At 34.3% G+C, this 22,303-nt stretch overlaps 1 protein-coding gene across 3 annotated transcripts in view; it reads left to right on the forward strand.

The window, feature by feature from the left end:
• Window positions 1-6,761: 6,761 nt before the first annotated feature.
• PLEKHA1 (pleckstrin homology domain containing, family A (phosphoinositide binding specific) member 1) overlaps window positions 6,762-22,303 on the forward strand; it is a 39,922-nt gene continuing 24,380 nt past the window's right edge. For all 3 annotated transcript variants that reach the window (XM_008571109.1, XM_008571110.1, XM_008571111.1), the window contains exons 1-4: window positions 6,762-6,917; window positions 10,495-10,551; window positions 12,810-12,855; window positions 17,974-18,071. In XM_008571109.1, coding sequence (XP_008569331.1) covers window positions 6,777-6,917; window positions 10,495-10,551; window positions 12,810-12,855; window positions 17,974-18,071 — 342 coding nt within the window. In that variant the 5' untranslated portion in view covers window positions 6,762-6,776. The remainder of the gene's footprint in view (window positions 6,918-10,494; window positions 10,552-12,809; window positions 12,856-17,973; window positions 18,072-22,303) is intronic.

The following is a 22,303-nucleotide window of genomic DNA, read 5'->3' on the forward strand; positions in this document are numbered from 1 at the left end:
TAAATTCTGGATGCTCTACATCTTTGATGACATTTGGTGTTGTGTGTGTAATTTTAGTTATTCTGGTGATTACGTATTGTATCTTTTTTTTTTTACACTCAAGATTATTGAGGTATGATTTACATACAGTAAAATTTACCCATTTTAGTGTACAGTTTTGTAAGTTTTGACATATGCATTCAACTGTGTAACCACCACCACCACAATCAAGATGTACTATTACAGCACCAAAAAAATTTCCTCATATTTCTTTGTAGTTGATCCTTCCCCCTATCTCAAGCTTTGGTAACTGATATGTTTTCTATCACTATAGTTTTTATTGCTGTTTTGTTATTTATTTGTTTGTTTTACTTTGCATGCAGTTAAGTTCACTCTTTGTGGCATGTAGTCTTATAGTTTTGACAAATGCATAGCCATTTATTCCACCACAATTAAGATACAAAACAGTTCTATTACCCTTTGAAGTCCTCTCCTCCTTTTACCCACTAATCTGTTTTCTGTCCCTATAGCCTTTTTGATTTGGCTGCTTTCACTTAGCAAAACACATTTGAGATATATCCCTGTTGTGTAATCATGTGTCACTTAACAATGGGGATATGTTCTGAGAAATGCGTTGTTAGGTGATTTTATTGTTGTGTGAACATCATAGACTGTACTAAATAAACCTAGATGGTGTAGCCTACTACACACCTAGCCTATTGCTCCTACCACTGTGTATGTATGGTCTGTCGTTGTAATATGGCATATGACTGTATATCAATAATTCATTTCTTATGTTGCTAAGTAGTATTCTGTTGTATTGAATGTACCACAGTTTGTTGTATTCATTAATCAGTTGAAGCTTCGACATTTGGATTGTTTGCCAATTATGAATATTGCTGGTATAAATGTTTGCATACATATGGGACTTTGTGTGAACCTAAGCCTTCGATTCACTTAGATAAATACCTAGGAGTGAGATTGCTGGGTTGTATTGTAAGGGTATCTTTAATTTTATAAGAAACTGCCAAGCTGTTTTCCAAAGTTGCTATATCAGTTTGCATTCCCACTAGCAATGTGTAAGAGTTCATTTGTTCTATATTTTTGACATTATTTGGTATTGTCAGGCTTTTTTGTTTTTGTTTGAATCATTCCAATAGGTATCTCTCATATCACAGTATCTCATGATTTTTATTTGCAATACCTTCCTGACTTATGATAATGAGCATCTTTTTGTATGCTTATTTACTATCTGTATTTCTTATTTGTTGACTTGTCTGCTCACATTTTTTGCCCGTTTTCCTATTTGGTTGTCTTACTGAATTGTAATAATTACCTGCCTGTTCTTGGATATCAGTTGTTTGATAGATATATGTGTACTGAATATTTTCTTCCATTCTGTGGCTTGTCTTTTTATATATTTTTTCCCTTAATATCTCTATTCTTTTTTTAAATTTATTTTTTGAGTCGAAACATAATTGATTATACATATTTAGGGGTACAGAGTTGACTATCAGTATTTGTGTATAGTATATGATGGTCAAATCAATATTGTTAGCATGTTCATCATTATAAATCATATTTTTATTTGTGTCCCTTATCCAATTATTCCCTAACCCCCCTCCTCTTCTCCCTTTTCCATCTCTAGTAATTATAGGTCTGTTCTCTCTTTCTGAAGAAGTTCAACATTTTATTGTGGTCCTTCTTTCCTCCCTTCCTCTTGCCCCCTCCACCTCCCTCCCTCCCTCTTATGAGTGAGGACATGTGGTAGTTCTCTTTCTGTGCTTGGCTTAATTCACTTAACATAATTTTCTCCAAGCTTATCCATGTTGCTGCAAGTGGCAGAATTTCAATCTTTTTTGTGGCTTAATAGTATTCCATCATGTATATATACCACATTTTCCTTATCCAGTTTTCTGTTGATGGGCATTTAGTTTGGTTCCATATGTTGGCTATTGTAAATAGAGCTGTGATGAACATGGGAGTGCAGGTATCCTTTTGACATGATGATTTCCATTCCTTTGGGTGTATACCCAGAAGTGAACTTTCTGGATCATATGGTAGTTCTATCTGTAGTTGTTGGAGAAACCTCCATACTGTTTTCCATAACATACTGTTTTCCGTAATATGAAAAAATGCTCAGCATCATTAATCATCAGGGAAATGCAAATCAAAATCACATTGAGATACTATCTCACCCCAGCTAGACTGGCTGTTACCAAAAAGGCTGAGAATAACAAATGCTGGCAAGGATATGGAGAAAATGGAACTCTTGTGCACTGTTGGTGGGACTGTAAATTAGTACAGCCATTACATCTTTTCATTTCTTAAAGGTATCTTTTGAAGAACAGTTTTAAATGTTGATTAAGTTCAATATATCAAGTGTTATATGGTGCAGGCTTTTTGTATCTTATCTAAGAAGTCTTTGTCTACCCTCCAAGGTCATGAAGACTTTTTTCTATATTTTCTTCTAGAAACTTCATTGTTTTAGCTTTCACATTAGGTTTGTTATCCATTTAGAATTATTTTTTTTCACATGGGTAGTCAATCATTCTAGCACCATTTCTTGAAAAGACTGTCCTTTCCCTATGGAATTACCTTGCATCTTTTTTGAAAATCATTGACTATGTAAGTATAAGTCTCTTTCTGAATGCTATTCTGTTCTGTTGATTTGTATCTACATATTTACCAGTTCTACAGTCTGTATCGGTATAGTTTTATTATAAGTTTTGAAATCAAGTAGTGTAAGTCTTTCTACTTTGTTCTTTGAGAAACAGATTTTTTGTTGACACATGGAGGTCCTACATATCTTTGGTTATATTTATTTTTATGTATTTTATGTTTTGTGGTGCTATTCTAAATAGAATTTTTAAAATTTCATTTTCCAGTTCACTGCTAGTAAAAATACAATTGATTTCTGTATCCTATGCCTTTTTTAAATTCACTTACTATTCCTTAATTCACTTATTACTTTTAATAGTTGACTTTTGTAGTTTCCCTTGGGTTTTCTGCAAGTAGAGGCATTTACTTCTTCCTTTCTGATCTTTATTCCAATTTTTTTCATGACCTTATTGCAATGGCCAGTACAGTGTTGAATAGAAGTGGTAAATCAGGTATCATTTCCTCTTTCTGATCTTAGGGGGAAGTAATTTGGTTTGTTACCACTAAGTATGATGAAACTGTGTGTTTTTCAAAGATTTCCTTTATGGGATTGAGTAAATTCTCTTCTAGTTCTTACTTGCTGAGAGCATTATGAATAGGTGTTGAATTTTGTGTTTCTTCTGCATATATTGGGACAATCATATGTTTTTCCTCCTTATTCTGTTGATGTTTAGAATTATAGTGATTTTCAAATGTAAAACCAACAAAAATGCTTTATATATTGTATTTATATTGTATATGCCTGAAAGTTTTTTTGTGGCTTAAAAGAACAATTTATTATCTCTCACTGTTCTCTGGGTTGATTGTGCTCATCTGGGCAGTTCCCTCTTAGGATCTCTCATGCAGTTGCAGTCAGATGGCAGCTGGGCCTAGAGTCATCTGAAGGCTTGAGTGGGCTGGATGGTCAAGATAGCCTCTTCACTCACTCTGCTGGGATGGCTGGGACAGCTGGTTGGGGGCTGGCCCCCTCTCTCCATACAGCTTCCCCATGGGACTAGTTGGCTTTAACACAATGTGGCAGTCTCACGGTAGTGAGATTTCCTAAATGGTAGCTGACTTCTCTCAGAGTGAGCATTCTAAGACATTGCGTTTTTTTCAGGCAGATAATTTATCTAGCCTAGTTTTACAAACTAAGAAGTAAGTTAAATGCATTGGGGCAGTTATTGTAGAAACTGCCTAGTAAGAAACATTAAAACAAAAAAATTTTTAAATTAAAATTAAGTTTATTTTTTTAATTGAGGTAAAATTAACATAAGATTAGCCATTTTAGTATATACAGTTTAATAAATTCATAAATGATGCACATCCACCATCTCTATCTAGTGTCAGAGCATCACCCATATCTGTTCAGCAGCTCTTCTCCATTTCCCGTTCTCCCCAACCCTTGGCAACCATCAGTCCTGCTTCCTGTCTTTATTTCTCTATTCTGGATCTTTCATATAAATAGAATCATACAATATCAATATGTAGGTTTTTGTTGCTGGCTTCTTTCACTTAGCATAATGTTCTCAAGGTTCAGCCAGATTGTAGTATGTATCACTACTTCACTCCTTTCTATGTCTGAATAGTCAGTTGTTATGTATATACCACATTTTATTTATCCATTTACTCATTGATTGACATTTGGGTTTTTTCCACCTTTTGGCTATTGTGAATAGTGCTGCTGTGAACATTCATGTACAAGTGTTTGTTTGAGTACCTGTTTTCAATTCTGAGTAAATACCTAGGAGTGGAATTGCTGGGTCATATGGTCATACTGTGTTTAACTTTTGAATGACTGCCAAACTGTTTTACACAGCTGTTGTACCATCTTACATTCCCACCATCCATGCAGGAGGGTTCCAATTTCTCTGTGTCTTTGTCAACACTTGCTATCTTCCTTTCTTTTAATTATAGTATCCTAGTGGGTGTGAAGTGGTATCTCTTTGTGGTTTTGGTTTACATTTCACTAATGACTAATGACATTGAGCATTTTTTTATGTTCTTGTTGGCCATTTATATGTCTTTGGAGAAATGTCCCTTCAAGTCCTTTGCCCATTTTTAAACTGTGGTGTTTGTTTTTTGTTGTTAAGTTGTAAGAGCTATTTATATTTTCTGGATACCAGATCCTTATCAAATATATGATATGTAAATATTTTTTCCCATCCTGTAAGTTGTCTTTTGACTTTCTTGATGTCCTTTGATACACAAAAGTTTTAAGTTTTGATGAAGTTCAATTTATCTTATTTTTTCTTTTGTTGTTCATAGTTTTAGTGTTATATCTAAGAATTTAGTGCTATATCCAAGGTAAAAAAAGGTTTACACCTGTGTATTCTTCTAAAAGTTTTATAGTTTTTGCTCTTATTTTTATTGAGTGAATTTTTGTATATGGTGTGAGGTAGGGTTTCAGCTTCGTTCTTTGACATGTGGATTCCAGTCCTAGAGCACCATTTGTTGAAGAGGCTGTTCTTTCTCCATTGAGTGGTGTTAGTACCTGTGTTGAAAATCTGTTGGTCATAGATGTATGAGTTTATTTCTGACCTCTCAATTCTATTTCATTGGCTTATGGCTATCCTCATGGTGGTACCACACAAGTTGATAGTTTTTACCTGTAGTATATGTTAATATAGTGTATTAATTTTTTTAAGCTTTGTTTACAGGAAATTTTTCTTGAAACTTTGGGTAAGTTCATTAAAGAAAATAATTTCTCAAAGTGTAGATTTATAACAAATACATGCTAAAACTTAATGGATAGTTTTATTTAAAACTTTTTGGTGTGTTTTACCATTTTTCTGACTGCATACAGAATAGTGATATAGATATACAGTATATCAGGGTGCATTGTAATTTAATTTTTACTGTGAGTTAAATTTACCTTAAACCTTTAAATGAAGGACTAATTACATAAGTGCATCCTGCCAAAAGATGTGATGGTGCTGGCTGTAGAAGTACCAGAAAAGAAACAGCTGTCTTCAGATTTGGACTATGCATCACATCAGGAAGGAGTCATATATCTATAGTTTCTGGGGAAAAAGTGGAAACTGCTTTTTTTAAATGGAGGTCATAGGTTTTAAGTTTAATCAACACAACAAAAGTTTTAGTACTTTAGAATCAGAATATGATGTGCCTTTTAAGTCTCTTTTAATCTCTAACGTCTCTCTTTCTCTGTTTTTTCCTGTAGTAATTTATTTGCTAAAGACATTTGAGTTTGTACTTTTGTTTCCCACAGTCTGGCTTTTGCTGATTGAATCCTTGTGGTGGAGTTTAATACATTCCTCTGTGTTTGGTGTTTCCTGTAAATTTGTTGTTGGATATTGGAGGATGTAGTGACTTGATCAGATTTAGATAAAAAAAATTTTTTTGTTATATGTTCACTTTATAGGTGATTGTGTCATCCATCAGGAGGCACGTGATACCTGCTTCTCTCTTTTTGTTATGCTAGCTAAGTTTATTTTGATTCACTTTAGTTTTAACAATTCAAAAGGTTTATATAGAGACATGGTGGTATAGAGCTTAAGATATGGGCTCTAGAGTCTAAGAATCTGGGTTCAGGTTTTGATTCTTTACCTACTAGTTCTGTAATCTTGCAAAGTTTCTTTCCCTCTCAGTGTTAAGTTTCTTATCTGTGAAATGAGGATGACGATGCCTACTCTTAGGGTCATTTTGAATGTTAAATGAGATAATGCATGGAAAAGAGCATTGAGCAGGGCCTAGCATATAGTAAGGGATAAATAAACATTAGTTATTGTTGTTTTGTGAATTTAAAAATATTCTGAAATAAACTAAAAGCTAGATGATCTCTATTTGTAAGAGAGAGAGTTAATGTTTGGATAGTTAAGTTTTTGGCTCACCTGGGTTTATTTTAGAGAAAAAGTAAATAAATTATTCAATTAAGGAGCTCTCTTTTGTCTCCATCAATGTGAACAGTTATTTTTAGTAACCATTAATAATAAGCTTAAGTTCAAAAGTGATTTCTGCTCATGCTTCAGATTTGGTGTGTATTCATATTAACTGGCCCCACCTAATGTAGGCTCCTTGTTGAGCCGACTGTACTGTAGCACGTTTTATGCTTGAAGTCCACTGAGAAATACTTTTCTTTTTCATAGGGAGTTTACCGTTAATGTTTTTATTTTACAGTGTAATGTTCAAGCCCAGAAATGCCTTATGTGGATCGCCAGAATCGCATTTGTGGTTTTCTAGACATTGAAGAAAATGAAAACAGTGGGAAATTTCTTCGAAGGTACTTCATACTGGATACCAGAGAAGATAGTTTTGTATGGTACATGGATAATCCACAGGTTTGTAAAATCCAAATGGTTACCTTTTAAAAGCATAGGAAAGTTTTGTTTATTTAAACATTTGACATATAATGCAGGCTTTAGGATTTAACTTCCTAAATAGTATATATCCAGATTTATTTCCACTGGCTCCACTTTCCCTGCCCTGCACTCCAGACCCCTACTGTCTTGTTTGAATTTCAGAAGGTGAAACTAAGTTTATTTGGTAAAAAATTTATGCCTGTATATATGTTTTTTTTCTCCTTGAGAGAGAAATGCTATCTCTGGTGGAAAATTTTTATTTAGGTTGAAGATATGGTTGTCTAGGATGGAGACTGCTGTTGTGATGAATAAACTACTTACACTGCTTAATATACTTGCTCACGTGTATATGCAGTCATTTCATCTGGCAGTGTCAGACTTGAGTGTCAGTATTGTAGTGACATTCCATGAACTGAAATGCATTTTGATTTTATTGTTGTCTTGCAAATCATTAGGGCAAATGTCATACATTAAAAATTAGAATCCCAGTTTTAAGATCTGCAAGACACCTGAGGTTAAAGATCATCTGTTGAGTAGTTTTAAACTTTACCTGTGGATCTCTTTATCTTTAAATAAAAATTGTGATGAAAGTTAAAAATGGAGATGTATGTTGCAAGGAAGTATGTGCAAAGCAGTGGTTGAATCCCTAGCAAACTTCCAGCTGAACTTGTCCAGGGGGCTTCTTGTGCAGGTAAGGAACATACAGTCTATGGAAGAATAGGGACTTGTAGGAAGTTCCATTCTGCTTCATAGAACTAGATCCCCTGATAACTAGTCTAATATTCTTCACTACCCTATACTGATTTTAGATTAGACAAGATACATATGCTATTGTGTGTATGATTGCTTATATAGAATTTGAGTTGTAAGAGACCTTACTATTAATTCAACTTCCTCCTCAATGCAAGAAACCCATCTATCCCTGGTCTTTATTTTAGCTGTTGTTTGAACTACACATTACTAAAATGTACTTACCGTATTTGGGGCAGCTTCGATTATTGTTTTTTTGTGACTTAAAATGTAGTTCCTTGTATCTTCTACCTATCAATCCTACTTTTGCCCTCATCTCATAACAACCCTGATAAAGAAAGAAAATTAGTTTAATTTACCTTTCCTTAGGGAGCCACTTCTTCCTCTGATCACTGCTTTCCTTGCCACTAACCATTGGTTAAAAAATCTATTCCAGTGTATTACTAGGGATCAGTTTGGGGCTTTCTGTGTATTGTTGAAGAGGTTAGTAATGGTGGAGAATTAAATAATTAAGTAGCTGTAGTAGGAAGTAAATTTGAAGAGACTTAGAAAAGTATTTGGCAAAATGAGTTCAGGAACTCAAATAACAAATGGCTTATTTCCATTTTTATCTTAAATGTCATATTAGTTTATTATTTCTTGTTCATTGTCAAGTAAAAAGTTTTGAAACCCATTTTTTTCCAGTTGAACTTGATAGCATTCATGTTGGTCCATAGAAACTGGGATATTTTAAATATTCTTTATCTTCCATCCACTTATATTTCCCTGTACTGTTCTACTATATAATCTTTGACCCTTTATGTCATGCTTTGGTTTCTCGTTTCTTCCCCACACAAAGGCTTAGAGCTCTATTCAGCTAGTTAAAATAATAGACGATGAAAGACTTAAAAGAAAAAAAAAATCTTGAATGGAAAGGTAACAGTATTTGAAAAAAATCACTTTGGTAGTAAGGGACTTTTGAAGACATTTTTGCATTTCATTTCCTTATCCAAAATTAAAAAAAAAATATATATATATATATATAAACCTCTATACATAAAATATATGTAAGAATACAACTAACCTTTTAAAGTCACACATTAAAAATTATAATTTTACTTTTCATATATACTTATTATTTATATTTGGAAGCTTGTACATGGTATACAGCTTAAAGCAAACATAAAGCAGTTTTACTATACATAGGAGTGAAAATTTTGAAAAGCCCTGTCCCTGTCAATAATAACCAGTTCGTGTTTGGGAATCTTAAGTCTTTGAAATGTCTAGGCTTCCAGCAAGCTTATAGAGGTCTGAGAAAGTTACCTCCTAATATTTATTAGAACAAGTCCATAGATTTTTAAAAATATATATACATTATTATAAAGTCAGTTAAAAAGTTGGTCCTGCTTAATTTCTAGCAGAGGTCATTTTAAAAATCAAGGTTGTCGGGCCGACCCCGTGGCGCACTAGGGAGAGTGCGGCACTGGGAGCGCAGCGATGCTCCTGCCATGGGTTCCGATCCTATATAGGAATGGCCGGTGTGCTGACTGGCTGAGCGCGGTGCGGGCGACACCACACCAAGGGTTGTGATCCACTTACAGGTCACGAAAAAGACAAAAAAAAAGAATCAAGGTTGTTTTAGTTTTACTTTTGAAATTTTCTGTCAGTCTTTTCATTTATATTTTTTTATTACTTTTTCCCAGATTCTTTTATCTGGTTTTCTTTCCTCTGTTTTTTCCCCTCTATAATGAATTCAATTTATTATATTATGTGTTAATTGAAGTATAATTTTGATTACAGATCTGCTCACAAGCCTTCTTCATTGGTTTCCAATTCTCAGCAATATAAATTCCTTGCTACTTTGTTTTTTATTTAGGTCCTCTATGATTAGATTCTCTGTTTAAGTTCCCCAACTACTGTTTTCTGCTACAATCCTGTATGACACTATGACAGCCCAGCTCAGCCATTATCCCATCCTAGTATGGGGCTTCTGTGTACCCTCAACTGCTTTTTGTAGCTTGATTGTTTTCTGTGCTTGGAATGTGCTCTCTCCTGCTCTTTGTGTTTCAAAATTTTCCTTTTAAGTCTAGCTTAAATGTTGTTTGTTCCTTCAGAGTCTTTCCTGATAGCTTGAGCCAGAAATGGTTCTTCCTCCTCATAATTCTTTACGCTTAGCTCTTTTGTGACACAAACCACATCCAAAACTTGTTAAAGGAAGAATAAAAATATTTTGTCTGAAAGTACCAATATATACATTCTCTGCATATGATTTAAAGAGAATCAATAACTTTTTTTGAAAAGAAGTATCACTGTAGATTAAATATGGTATAACAAACACTAAACCATTTAAAAGGGGGAAAGTTCAATCTATTTTTCTCAAGAAATATATTTGAGTAAGAAATTTTAATGGAACAAAGTAATATGTATAATCTTTTAAAATTTCTTAAAATTGTGTTTATTTTATGTCTCTAAATGTTTTTTCCCGATGCTTTCAGGAACAAAATTTGATCGTGTTTATGGCTTCTTCAGTTCATGAAAAAAGTATATTGGTTTAGCTATGATGAAAAAAATAGCTTTTTCATAGTTTTAGAATGCATTATAATGGAACAGAGTAGGATTCAGTCTTGTTATCCAAGTTGTCAACTTGTCAACTTGATTTCAGCTTTATTTCAAACCTACTAAATACTTGAACTGAAAAAAGTTGACTTGTAAAATGTGATATTAAAAAAATCTAATTTTTTAACTTTTTTAGTATATCTGGAACATTACATTATAAAATAAATATGTAATGGTGGGTATTAACTATGCATTAATGATTTGTTTCCAGAACCTGCCTTCTGGATCATCACGTGTTGGAGCCATTAAACTTACCTACATTTCAAAGGTAGTCTTTATATGTTGTCTTATATTCATGCATGAAGTAAAATCCCTCAGAATGGGATTGTGAATAGAAGTAGCAGTTTCTTTCCCGGAAACTGATGTTCAGGTTCATATCATGCTGAAAACAGTACCTGACTACTATGTTTAGGAAGTGCTTTAAATTGATAAAATTAGGAAGAATGTGAATTTAATTTACAGGATGTAGCAAATTGCAAAAGTTAACATTAACTTTTATGACCAGGTATATGAACATCAGAAAGGGAGCAATCAGTTAGCAATCAGGTTCTATCTTGAGAGAGTCTGGAGAAGATTTTTTAAGTCAGTATCATGTTCTTTTAGACTGTTTACAATTTTTAAATCCTATTGCCTTTGATATTTTGTTTCTTTGTTTTATGTTAAGGAAAATGTGGACTATCTTTATGTTGAAAGGATGATTTTTTTCCCTTTTCATTTTATGTCCATCTCTATTATTTTATGTTTTCTCGTTTGTTGATTTGTTTGGTATTTTTGCAATATTATTTTTCTTTTCAAAGTTTTTCAAAAGTTTTCAAAAAGTTTTTTTCTCATTTTCTTTTATTAATGTTTTGGGAACTGAGATTGAGATGCTAAGGTGCTAGCCCTGTGGGTTTTTTTGTGTTTTACACAAAAGCAATAAAAGTTTGCTAACTACTTAAAATATGAGATTTAAAAGGTAATAACAGTATTATTAAATAATATGTGTACTGTTATGCATATAATATGATCTGTTGGCAGAGGTGGACCACTTTAACAAGACCAATTGACAAATATGCCTCTATTTAGAAGACAGATATTTTTATAAATAAAATAGTTATCAGTACTGCAATAGAGCTATTTATTCTTATTAACAAAAAAACTTAGATCCTGGGCAATAAAGATTACATATTTAAAATGAAACATTTAAAAGTCTGATGTAAATTTACAAGAGACAAATATTGTTTAAGCTTACTTCAAGTGTTTCTATAAATTAAGACATTTTAAAAAATGCTTCAGGGTAGTTCGTGTCTTAAATTCTGTGGAGATTATTATTAGGAAACATAGAATTCCATTGTAAAATAAACTTTAGACCCCCAGTTTGCTTGATTGCCTATAGTTCATGTGTAATGTAATGTCACGTAAATATACTGCCAAGCATTTTTTACTCTCAACAAAGTGATGTGGGAAGCCTATTTTATTGAAATAGGCAGTTGAGGGCAAGATTGCCCAACCACCTATATCTTTTAAATTGTTCATTGCCTGGTCTTTTTAAAAATGGAGCTCTTTCCTGAAATAAAGTATTAACTCAGTAAAGTAGGTGGGGTGATCGGCCAGCTGCTTTCCCCTCCTTCATTGCTCCTCTTTTCAAATATAACCTCTTTGCTGTGCAATTCTGTCCACTTTCATCCCTGTCCTACAGCTCACTGAAGTTTGAATTGTACAGTTTGTACTCTACTTTAGACATGCCACTTTTTTTCCAGAATTTATTTCTGGTACAAACTTCAGTGTGACTCAGAGCTGCGAATTTGTAGTTGGGATCAGTCAGGAACCCCAAACTTAGAATTCCTTTAGTAGATACAAAACAGATGCTACAGTTATGAGCTCTGTCCCTGGGCAACAGCATAGCAATAGTCATGAATGGGCTTCCAAGAGCTACTTCCTTTAAAGGGCTAGCAACAACCAAGTGCAGCTAGTTGCTTTGCCTTCTGAAATGAACTATGTGCTGCACTTAATAAAATGACCCCCTTGTACTGTATCTCCAGTATAAGAGAGGATCGAGTACCATTTTGATTTCCTCATAGCAGATTAGTGCTTTCTGAATTTTTGGACTTTAAATACAGTCTCCCACTTACCACCATTTTTGCTTACAGTTCAGAGCTGATTTAGAAATATGCAATTTGGGAAGAATTCATAGTTTGTGTATTTGTTGAGGGTATTTTGAAAATTATGTTAAACTAGAAATATTTATATGTGTGACATAAAACCTAATGGTTTACTTTCAATTTCTTCACATTTCTTTGAAGAAAAAACAAGTTTGTTCAAAGAAAACATGGATGTATCATTTGTTTTAAACATATCACAGTTGGGACGGACCCAGATTCTATGTTTAATTTGCTGTTCTTTTTCACTTGCCTTTAAAGTTTAATTTTAGATGTATATGCTAAATGTGCATGATTATTAGAAAATCATACGTGTGAAAGTTTACTCACTAGATCAGGTTGGTAGCATATGAAGAAGTGAGTAACTCATCTCTCTTTTTCTTGTTAGGTTAGCGATGCAACTAAGCTAAGGCCAAAGGCTGAGTTCTGTTTTGGTAAGTGTCATATTTTATTTCAGTTATTTTAAATTAGACTGATATAATTACATCATATTATAAAAGAAAATAGTCACAGAAAACCACACAGAACAAACCTATGGCTTAATGAATTATTCTAAAGTGAATTCCCTTGTAACCATCATCCAGGTGAGGAAATAAAACGTTGCCACCCATCCCCCCTCCCACTCCAAGCCTCTTTCCTGTCACAGCCTCCTTCCTCCACCCATATGTAACCATTATTATGACATTTATAATGATCACCTCCAGTTAAATTATAGGTAGTTTTTAACTTTCTACCTTATGTTACTCTGTATCAAATACATAAATAATGAAAAGGAAGGATTTGGTCTTCAGCTTGTGGGTAATGAGAAATCTACAGTTTGGGGGTAGGAGTAGGTGAGGGTATCAGGTTAGTTTGTTCAACAAATGTTTAGTGGATGCCTAGTACTTGCCAGACACTGCTTGGCACTGGGGCTGTGAAATGATTAAGCAGCAGTTGCTGCTCTTAAGGATCTCACAGGCTGGTTGTCTCACAGGCAGATGCAAAACCAAGTCCTTATCATTGCACTTATCACTATTAGTAAAGAGAGGGGTGTACCATCTATTAAGGAAGCACAAAGGATGAGCTTCAAGTCTTTGTTGGGGAGCCACACTGGATGAGAGACACTTGAGTTGGTGGCCTGTTAAACTCCTGATCATCCTTTGCCACTGGGGATAAAGGTGGGAGGAACACTTGGACAGAGGTGTGCAAGGGAGAAAGGCGTGGAGTGTGTGGAACTGAAGCTGGAGGGAATGGTGAGAGGCTGAAGAGGAAAAAGGCAGGTGGAAGTCAGGATGCATTGTGTTGACAAGCAAAACATTTTTTATTTTGAAAAAGGGAGGAGAGAAAGTTGAGAGCATCTAGAAAGCAGGCATAAGACGAAGGGGGCTTGTTTGTTTTGCTGTATGGGTAGGAGAATCTTGATGCAGGTAGATTAGTTGAGTGGCCCTCGAACTGCTATACTTATGTAAGGGCCTGAATCAGGGTAGTGGCAATGGGAGAAAGAGGAAGGGCGAAAAACATTAGAAGGAAAAGTGCAGGGACTAGATGGCTGGATATGTGAAAGTTGAAGGGAAGAGAGAGGTAGCAGGGAAGTTTGCTTCAAGGAAAGAAATTAGGAATTGGGAGAGCTGATTGATAGGGTAAAATATTTGGTAAGGAGTTTGAAATGGTGGGGGAACTTACAAATGGAAATGTTCTGGTGACAGTAATTGAGGACTAGATGGAACTTGAAGACCAAGAATGGAGAAATTTGAAGTCTGCTAAAATAGTGGGTGGTAGTTGAAGCTGGGAGAATTAATATTCTCTGAGAGTACGTTAGTGTACATTAATGGTGGAAGGGACAAAAATTAGTAGGAGTGGCCAATTGACATCAAAAGGGACAATTTTACATTAAAGCAAAAAGTACTTTTTGGGAGTAGAATTGATGTTAATGGTCTTTGCTCTCTTTTGTTGATTGCCAAGGGCAGGTTTGTTCTGTAGGCAAAATGTTAGGAATAGCATCTGATGGCAATCATATGTATCCAGTAAGAAAATAAGATATGAGCGGAATGAAATGTAGCTGTTCAGGGAATCGTCTATATGCTTTTATCACTACCAAGAAACTATTTAAAAAGCTACATGTTTATTAAAATTATAATATTAAGCCTTGTGAATGAAAGGCTATTGGGGGCAAGTCAAGTAATAGAGAACTTTGTATTTTAAAATGTATAATGCACATGCTTTTGACAAAAATTTTTTATTTTAAATCTCAAACTTATAGTTTGAAGGAATAGTAATATAAGTAATAGATTTGACATTCATAATTATTGGGGTATTTAGAATGGGTGATTTTTAGTTGGAATCAAAGATTAAGATTAGCCATTTATTGATCTGTCAATTGTTTATTGGTCCTCTGTTACTAGTGGTAGTAGAAAAAAAATTTATAAAATGCTTGCCTTCAGAGAGAAAGGCACTGGCTTCTAAAGTAGAATCACAACTTCCATGCATAATGACAGTGTATCTCCTCTCAAATTGCTCCAAAACAGAACAAGAAACATTCAAGTTGTCTTTGATGAAGGTAGCAGACATCTGTAACCCATGGTGTATGAAAATGGAAAGTAGATGAAGGACTGGTAGATAACTTAGCAGAGTAGAGGACAAAGCCAATGAAAAGCTAACCATTTCAGTATCCTGTCCCCACTCCAATTCTAGATAGCCTTAGGTATGGGACATATACTTTCTGGGGAAGCAACAATGAAGAGGGATGGAAAACCGGGACTTTGTTTGATGTCTATGTAAGAAACAACCTCTAGTCCCTGCCTCCATCTGGTTCAGTCAGGCAGCTGCCCTTCCCCATCCCAGCAGGAAACGGGATGTGTGGTGTCTCCAGAAATAGAATCAGTGAGACTCTGTACTTGGGGACACCAGTCCCAGAGAAGGGAAAGAATGAGGCATGAAACTGAAAATAGGAGGATTAAATGAAAGTATGTACACTGAATACAACCCTGTCCTGCATCCAGCCCCAGAGGACTGGGCAGCCAGGCTTATGTGGGATAAGAATCTGAATGCCCTAGAGAAAGACCCATTGGTACTGACATCTGGGCATTTCTACTAGAAGGTCTTGCCATACAGTGAGGTTCACCATTCCAAAACCCCACAACAACCCAAGAGAGCTTTAAATCAGTCTTTTTAGTACCTCATTTTAAAATATGAATAGGCAGCCCAGGATTACTTAACATTTGAGGAAAGAGAGTTATCAAATAGAAAAAGGAACATGAGACTGTACAAAACTCAAAAGAAAAAGTCAAAGAAATCTGAAAGAAGAACAAAGGTAAAGATAGATAATAGGAGAGAAATAAGAAAATTAGATCTCCAACAAGGAAGTCCAGCATCTAAGAGAGAAATAATAGAATAGAAAAGCAGTGGAAAAAATGTACAAAAAAATAATATGATGAAATGTGTCATAACCACTTGATCCATAACCAGTTGATCCTAGGTTGTGAGATTTTTGTTTGCAGGTAACCTAGCGTTTGTGCTTCAGGTTTTATCCACTTGATGTATTCACTCTGATGGCTGAAGTAAAGAAGTACTCAAGTGAAAAGGCAGGAAGGACATAGGGCTCTAAGGATGCCCTCGTCGTTCATGATGGAAACATTTGCTTTAAAGTCATGGCAAATTAGAGATGTTTTAGTTGTGTTTTTTTGTTGTTTTGTTTTATTTGAAGTTTTTTTCCTGCTTTCCCTGTCTCCACACCTCCTGATATTAACACACTGCTTTGCAGTATTTGCTTTACATTTTCTACAATACTTCCTTACTTCTTGGAAATCTCCAGATGATGACAGTGAAGAAGAGGAATGTTTATGCTGCCCCAAGCACTGTGCTAGTTTCTTTACATATATTATTTTCACCCTTTAAGGAAGTAGTGGGTGGCATTCCCATTTCATAAATGAGAAAGTGGGGCTTAGGGAGTTTTAAATGATGTTTATAAGATGATATTGCTTGTAAGGGTATAAACTAGTCAGGTCTGATTCCTGGCTCTGATTTTTTTCTGTATCATATCACTTTGCCCTTCTTGCCATGAAATAATTCTCAAAGCACATGTGCTTTTATTCAGACTGTGAGGTGTGCCAAGGGTCTTTTTTAAAGGTATACATGCCTCTCTTCTCTTCTTTAAAAGAGGTCCTTTTATAAATAGTATTCATTCAAAAATATATGTATTTTTTTTATATATTACATATATATTATATATAATGCATTTATGTAGTACCAGGTGTAGTGTATTAATAAGTGCTTAGATTTTCAGATTCTTCAGATGTTCTAGGCAGATGTCCAGAGTAACACCAGGGAGAAGAAGCCATGAGGAGAGCTTAGCTTCTGCCTAAACTGGAAAAAGATTATAAAAGGATGCCTTAGTGATTGCTAGGAATTAAAAACAAAAGTTACTTATTGACATATATAATGTCCTAGTAAGTTACTAATTTATCTTAATACAGATTTATGGCATTTATAATTTCTCTAGTCTCTGGAAAGTTATAAAAGAACAGATTTATAGTGTGTTAAATTTCTTCCTTCCAGACTAGTTGTTTTGTAACACTTCACATGATATGCTTTGACTTCCTTTCTAAGACCCTCATATCAATTCGAGGAAGCTCTGGTTTAGGGTGCCTTGGTCTCAGTCCCAATTTCAAAGTCTTGTGTGCTTGAGAAATAACTTTTTTATGAGGATTTTCATTTTCCCTTTCCCTTAGTCATATTCAACTGGATGCTAGTATATTACTTAAAATTTTGGTGGAGACTTTTGGAAGTTATTTTTATATTTGAACAATTGCAACAGTGTTGCTATTCAGATGCCTTAGCTCCTAAAATAATATTTATGTTTTTTGAAATAAGTGCACATGATGTATAATAAATAGTTTTAATTTAGGAGTTGACTATGATAGTTTGTAGACAATATATGTGCAGATGTGCTTTGGTTTATGTAAACAGATAGTCCTTAAAGGCATACTAATAAGTTAAATTGCATAAAAAGTTCCAAATACATTAAGATTTTAAATATAAAGAAATTCATAAGGGATAGAAAAATAAAGGCATTTATTTTTATAATCTTGGGGAGATTTTCTAAGTATTATATGAAATCTAGAAGCATTAAAGAAAGAGATTGATAGGGCCGACCCCATGGCTCACTCAGGAGAATGCGGTGCTGGGAGCGCCAAGGCCGTGGGTTCGGATCCTATATAGGGATGGCTGGTGCGCTCACTGGCTGAGCGTGTGCGGGCGACACCAAGTCAAGGGTTACGATCCCCTTACCGGTCACAAAAAAAGAAAAAAAAAAAGAAAAGAGATTGATAGACTATTTGTATTTGATCAAAGATACCATGAGCAAAGTGAAAAGACAATTGACAGACTGGGAAAAGCAGTTTTAATAAAATAGAAAGATTAATATAAAAACTCCAATAAATTAATAAATAAATGAATAAACAGGAGAAATATGAGTAAAGAAAATAAACAAAGCTCAGAAAACAAATACAGATGGCTAATAACATGCAAAACTAATTTGTTTCAATGTTTTGGGTGTTTATTTTTTCTCTCAACAGTTATGAATGCAGGAATGAGGAAATACTTCCTACAAGCCAATGATCAGCAGGACCTGGTGGAATGGGTAAATGTGTTGAACAAAGCTATAAAAATTACAGTAAGTAGTTGTATTTTTTTGAAAAATTTTCAATATCTGGAAGTAATCTTTACATTTTGAAAATATACCTACTGAATGTCCCCAGCTTACCAACAGTTTGCATACTCAAGCTTTGTTTAAAAGACAAGTGTTCAGAATGTGAATATATTTTCTTGTAACTGTTGACTGTCAGCCTTTTAATCAGCTCATGAAGGCCTTTTTTTTAACTCATTGTGTACCTAATAAGGATATATGTTATTGTAGATTTTTACCACTTCTTACAATAATGTTTCTAGGGGAAAAACATAGAGTTCTTCCTTGAGGGTACAAGAGTATAAAAGGTTTCCTGCCACCTACCCAGGTAATAGGAACAGGCTCTCCCTTCTTCTAAGCCATAACTGGGACTGGTGTTAAAGGGCAGGAATTGAAGATAGCAGTAGGACAAGGGGAGGCAGAGGGCTCAGAAATGAGGTACAGGGACAGGGTTTAGATCAGAACAGTTGTGATAGCCGGAGGGTCCTGCCCATGTGGCCCTTGGGGAGTTTGTCTCAGGTTCTAAACTTCTTCCTTCATCCCCCTTTTCCCCTTGAGTTCCAGGACTTAGTACCCTTACCCACCTTTCCAGTGCTGCAACTTCTTGCTTTCAACCTCGGCTTCTCTTCTTTTTTGGTTTTCTGATGAACATTAATATTTATTGATATTTTTATTGTACCAGGCCTTGGACTGAAGGTTTTACCTAAATTTCTGGAAAAATGAAGCTTAGAAGGATTGAGTGACCTTAAAGTTTCATAGCTGCTAAATTATGGAGCTGGGAGCCCAGTCCAGTGTTCTGAGCTCTGGAACCTGAAACTGAAGCACAGTTACTGCTTCCTGAACAAAGAGCCCTCTCCTTGCTCTTTGTTCCTAAAGCGAAGAAATCTTTTCTGAGTTTACTTCTGCTGCTGATGAGCAAGTTGGTGTGTTCTGTTCCCTGATTGTACCTTGCCTCGCCTTTTTCCCCTTCCATACTTGTAGGGAAACACATAGTAGCCCCACCTGGAAAGGAGCTCCTATGTGAGGTTTGTGTCAATTGAAGTGTGTTTTTTACTTAAGTGCGATTATTTACTGACCCTAAATGACTTACTCCAAGGAACATGTGCTCTGAAAGTCAGCATATGCTAGTCACTTGTTAGTTTTCATCTAAGATGAATGATTCCATATTTATATCACAACACAAGAAAGAGTTAATAGCTTAAGCTGTTCTCAGAGTTAAGTCTAATTTTTTGTCTTGCACCAGAACAGCTTGTTACCACATGACAGAAAACGCCCACGCACTGCATCTGATCTGTACATGAAGCAGAAGTTATTTTAGGTTTGTGCAGTTTCAAGAAAGCAATTTTTTGAACTGATTCAGAAGTACATATTCTTAAAAGGTTTTAACTGATTACTTTTAACTCTTTTAATAAATATTCCCTACTTGGAAAATTTCTTTAAAAAGACAATATCTAATAACTTCACTGAATTAATTCTTTTTTTATAATTTGCAGTAATAAGCAGCAATTGTTTCTTAGTGCTTTAAGAGAAAAAGTAGTGAAATGGTCTGAGGCTTTTTACCATTTTGGGGGGTTCTTGAACTACTATGTCCAATTTATTAATGGTATGAAACAACCTAATACAAATGACACTGTTAAGCTTTTTAGTGAAAAGGAAAAGCAGTTAGGGACTGGGTAATGTTTTAAAGCGTGTGGACTTTTAAATACCTTTTGTGGTCTTGTAGCTTTATTTTACATGTTGAGATTCTTATAGTTTTTAAGATAAATCTGTTGGTAAATGATTTTCATGTTTTTATAATTCACATTTAGAAATTAATGCATGTAAGATAGAAATCCTTAGCTTGTCAGTAAAGTGATTATAATTACATTAAAGTGAATATAGAATTGATAGCATCTACTAAAAATCAACTGTAGATAAGTACACATTTAACTCATAGGATAGCAATGGAAGACTTTCCCGTGTTTTAATAAGATACGTTTTATGTTAATTTTATTCTTCAAAAAAATCTTACCAGTTTTAATTTCATATGCATTTTGCACATTGAAGTGTATTAGTGTGTGAAATCTAATATGTAATACTTTCCTATGGAAATTGCTGATTATTTACATGTAGGTTCTTTGAAAAATTAAAGTTTACAGTTTAATACATGTGCAGTTTACCTTCCTATGGAATCACTCTAAATGACATTTTGGTCAACTATGTAATTTAGTGGTCTGCTGCGTACTATGTGACATATAAACTTAAAATTTTTTGGAAATCCAAAATTAGGGTTTGGAAGTGTGTGGTTTCAATATACAGGTGGTTAGAAGGTAGTGGGAAAAGAATGATTATTTAACTACTTCCTAATTATAATACCTTGCCATTGTAATGCACTATCTATCCTTCAACAACATAGTCTGGGACTTTCTTTACTTTTCTTAAGTCTGTGTGGTTGTCATTTGAAATTCTTTTTCCATTATTTAAAAAAAAGAACAAGAGCCAAAAGCAATAGTACAGGAACCACCCCTGAAGGGAATATCAATGACTAGAGTTTGGAAAATTGAATTTTAAAGTATGCTTTCAACTAACTATTCATTTATATTAATAACAGTATAAATATTCTGGTGTTTGATCCCTTACTGATTATTAAAGAATGTCCAAGATGTGTATGCTTTATTCCTAAATGGAAATCCATTATTTTTTAAAAATAAGTGTTTTTTTCCACTGTAGATTTTAATTTAAAAATCAATGTTAGATTTCAGTCAAAAATTAGGCTTTTGAAGTTGTGGCAAAAACACCACAAATTTGTTTTTTTTTTTTTTTTAAAGTGGCAACTGGGAGCAAGTAGAAGAATAAGCTGAATACAGGATTTTGGTCCTAACAAAATGGTCTGTGTGCCCAGAAGTGTTAAGCCTTCCACTTTGTACTAGTATTTTTCAACCAGCAGGTCAGGTTAGAGCCCTCAGAAAGATCATAAGACCCAGGAGTTTGTGTCTGAACATTTTATTTTATCTTCTTCTTATCTTTTTAAGTTTAAAGGAATTTATTAATTTTTTAATGGAAACATTGATTGTACATATTTATGGGGTACAGAGTTATAGTTCAATACATGTACACCATGTGTGATTGTCAAATCAGGGTAGTTAGCATATTCATTGTGTAAATTTATCATTTCTTTGTGATGAGAACATTTGAGCTCCTCTCTTCTGTCCATTTGAGAACATACAATAAGTTGTTAATTATAGATGTGTAGTACTACTGTACACCACTAGAACTAATTTCTCTTGTCTAGCTGTAATTTTGTGTCCATTAACCAACCTCTACTTATCCCACGTCCTCTGACCCCTCCCTTTCCCAGCTTCTGATAACCACAATTCTGTCCTCTACTTCTAAAAGTTCAACTTATTTTTTTTCAGCTCCCATACATGAGTGAGAACATGCATCATTTATCTTTCTGTGCCTGACATTTCATTTAACATAATGTCTTTTGGGCTCATCCATTTTTGCCACAAATAACAGGATTTCATTCTTTTTTGTGGTTGAGTAGTATTCTGTCATGTTTATTTACCACATTTTCTTTATCCATTTATCTGTTGATGGACACCTTGGTTGATTCCATATTTTAGCTATTGTGAATAGTGTTGCAATAAACATGGGAGTATAGATATCTCTTCAGTATGCTGATTTTCTTTTCTTTGCATAAATACCCAGCAGTGGGATTGCTGGAACTATATGGTAGTTCTATTTGTAGTTTTTTTTGAGGAACCTGCACACAGTTTTCCATAATGGCTGTATTAATTTACATTACCACCAACAGTGTATGAGAGTTCTCTTTTCTCTGCATCCTTGTCAGCATTTGTTATTTTTTGTCTTTTTGATAATAGCCATTGTAACCGGTGTGAGATGATATCTCGCTGTGGTTTTGATTTGTATTTTCTTGACAATTAGTGATATTGAACAATTTGTTCATATACTTATTGGCCATTTGCATGTCTTCTTTTGAAAAATGTCTATTTAGCTCATTTGCCCACTTTTAAAATCAGATTATTATTATTATTTGCTGTTTAAGTTCCTTGTATATTCTGGATATTAATCCCTTATTGGATGAATAGTTTGCAAATACATTCTCCCATTCTGCTGGTTGCCTCTTTGCTCTGTTGATTGTATCTTTTGCTGTGCTGAAGCTTTTTTGTTTGATGTCATCCCATATGTCGTTTTTTTTTTTTTTTTTTTTTTTTTTT

The sequence above is a fragment of the Galeopterus variegatus genome, unplaced genomic scaffold (genome assembly GCF_000696425.1).
Source record: "Galeopterus variegatus unplaced genomic scaffold, G_variegatus-3.0.2 Scaffold661, whole genome shotgun sequence".
In the NCBI taxonomy this organism is placed as follows: domain Eukaryota; kingdom Metazoa; phylum Chordata; class Mammalia; order Dermoptera; family Cynocephalidae; genus Galeopterus; species Galeopterus variegatus.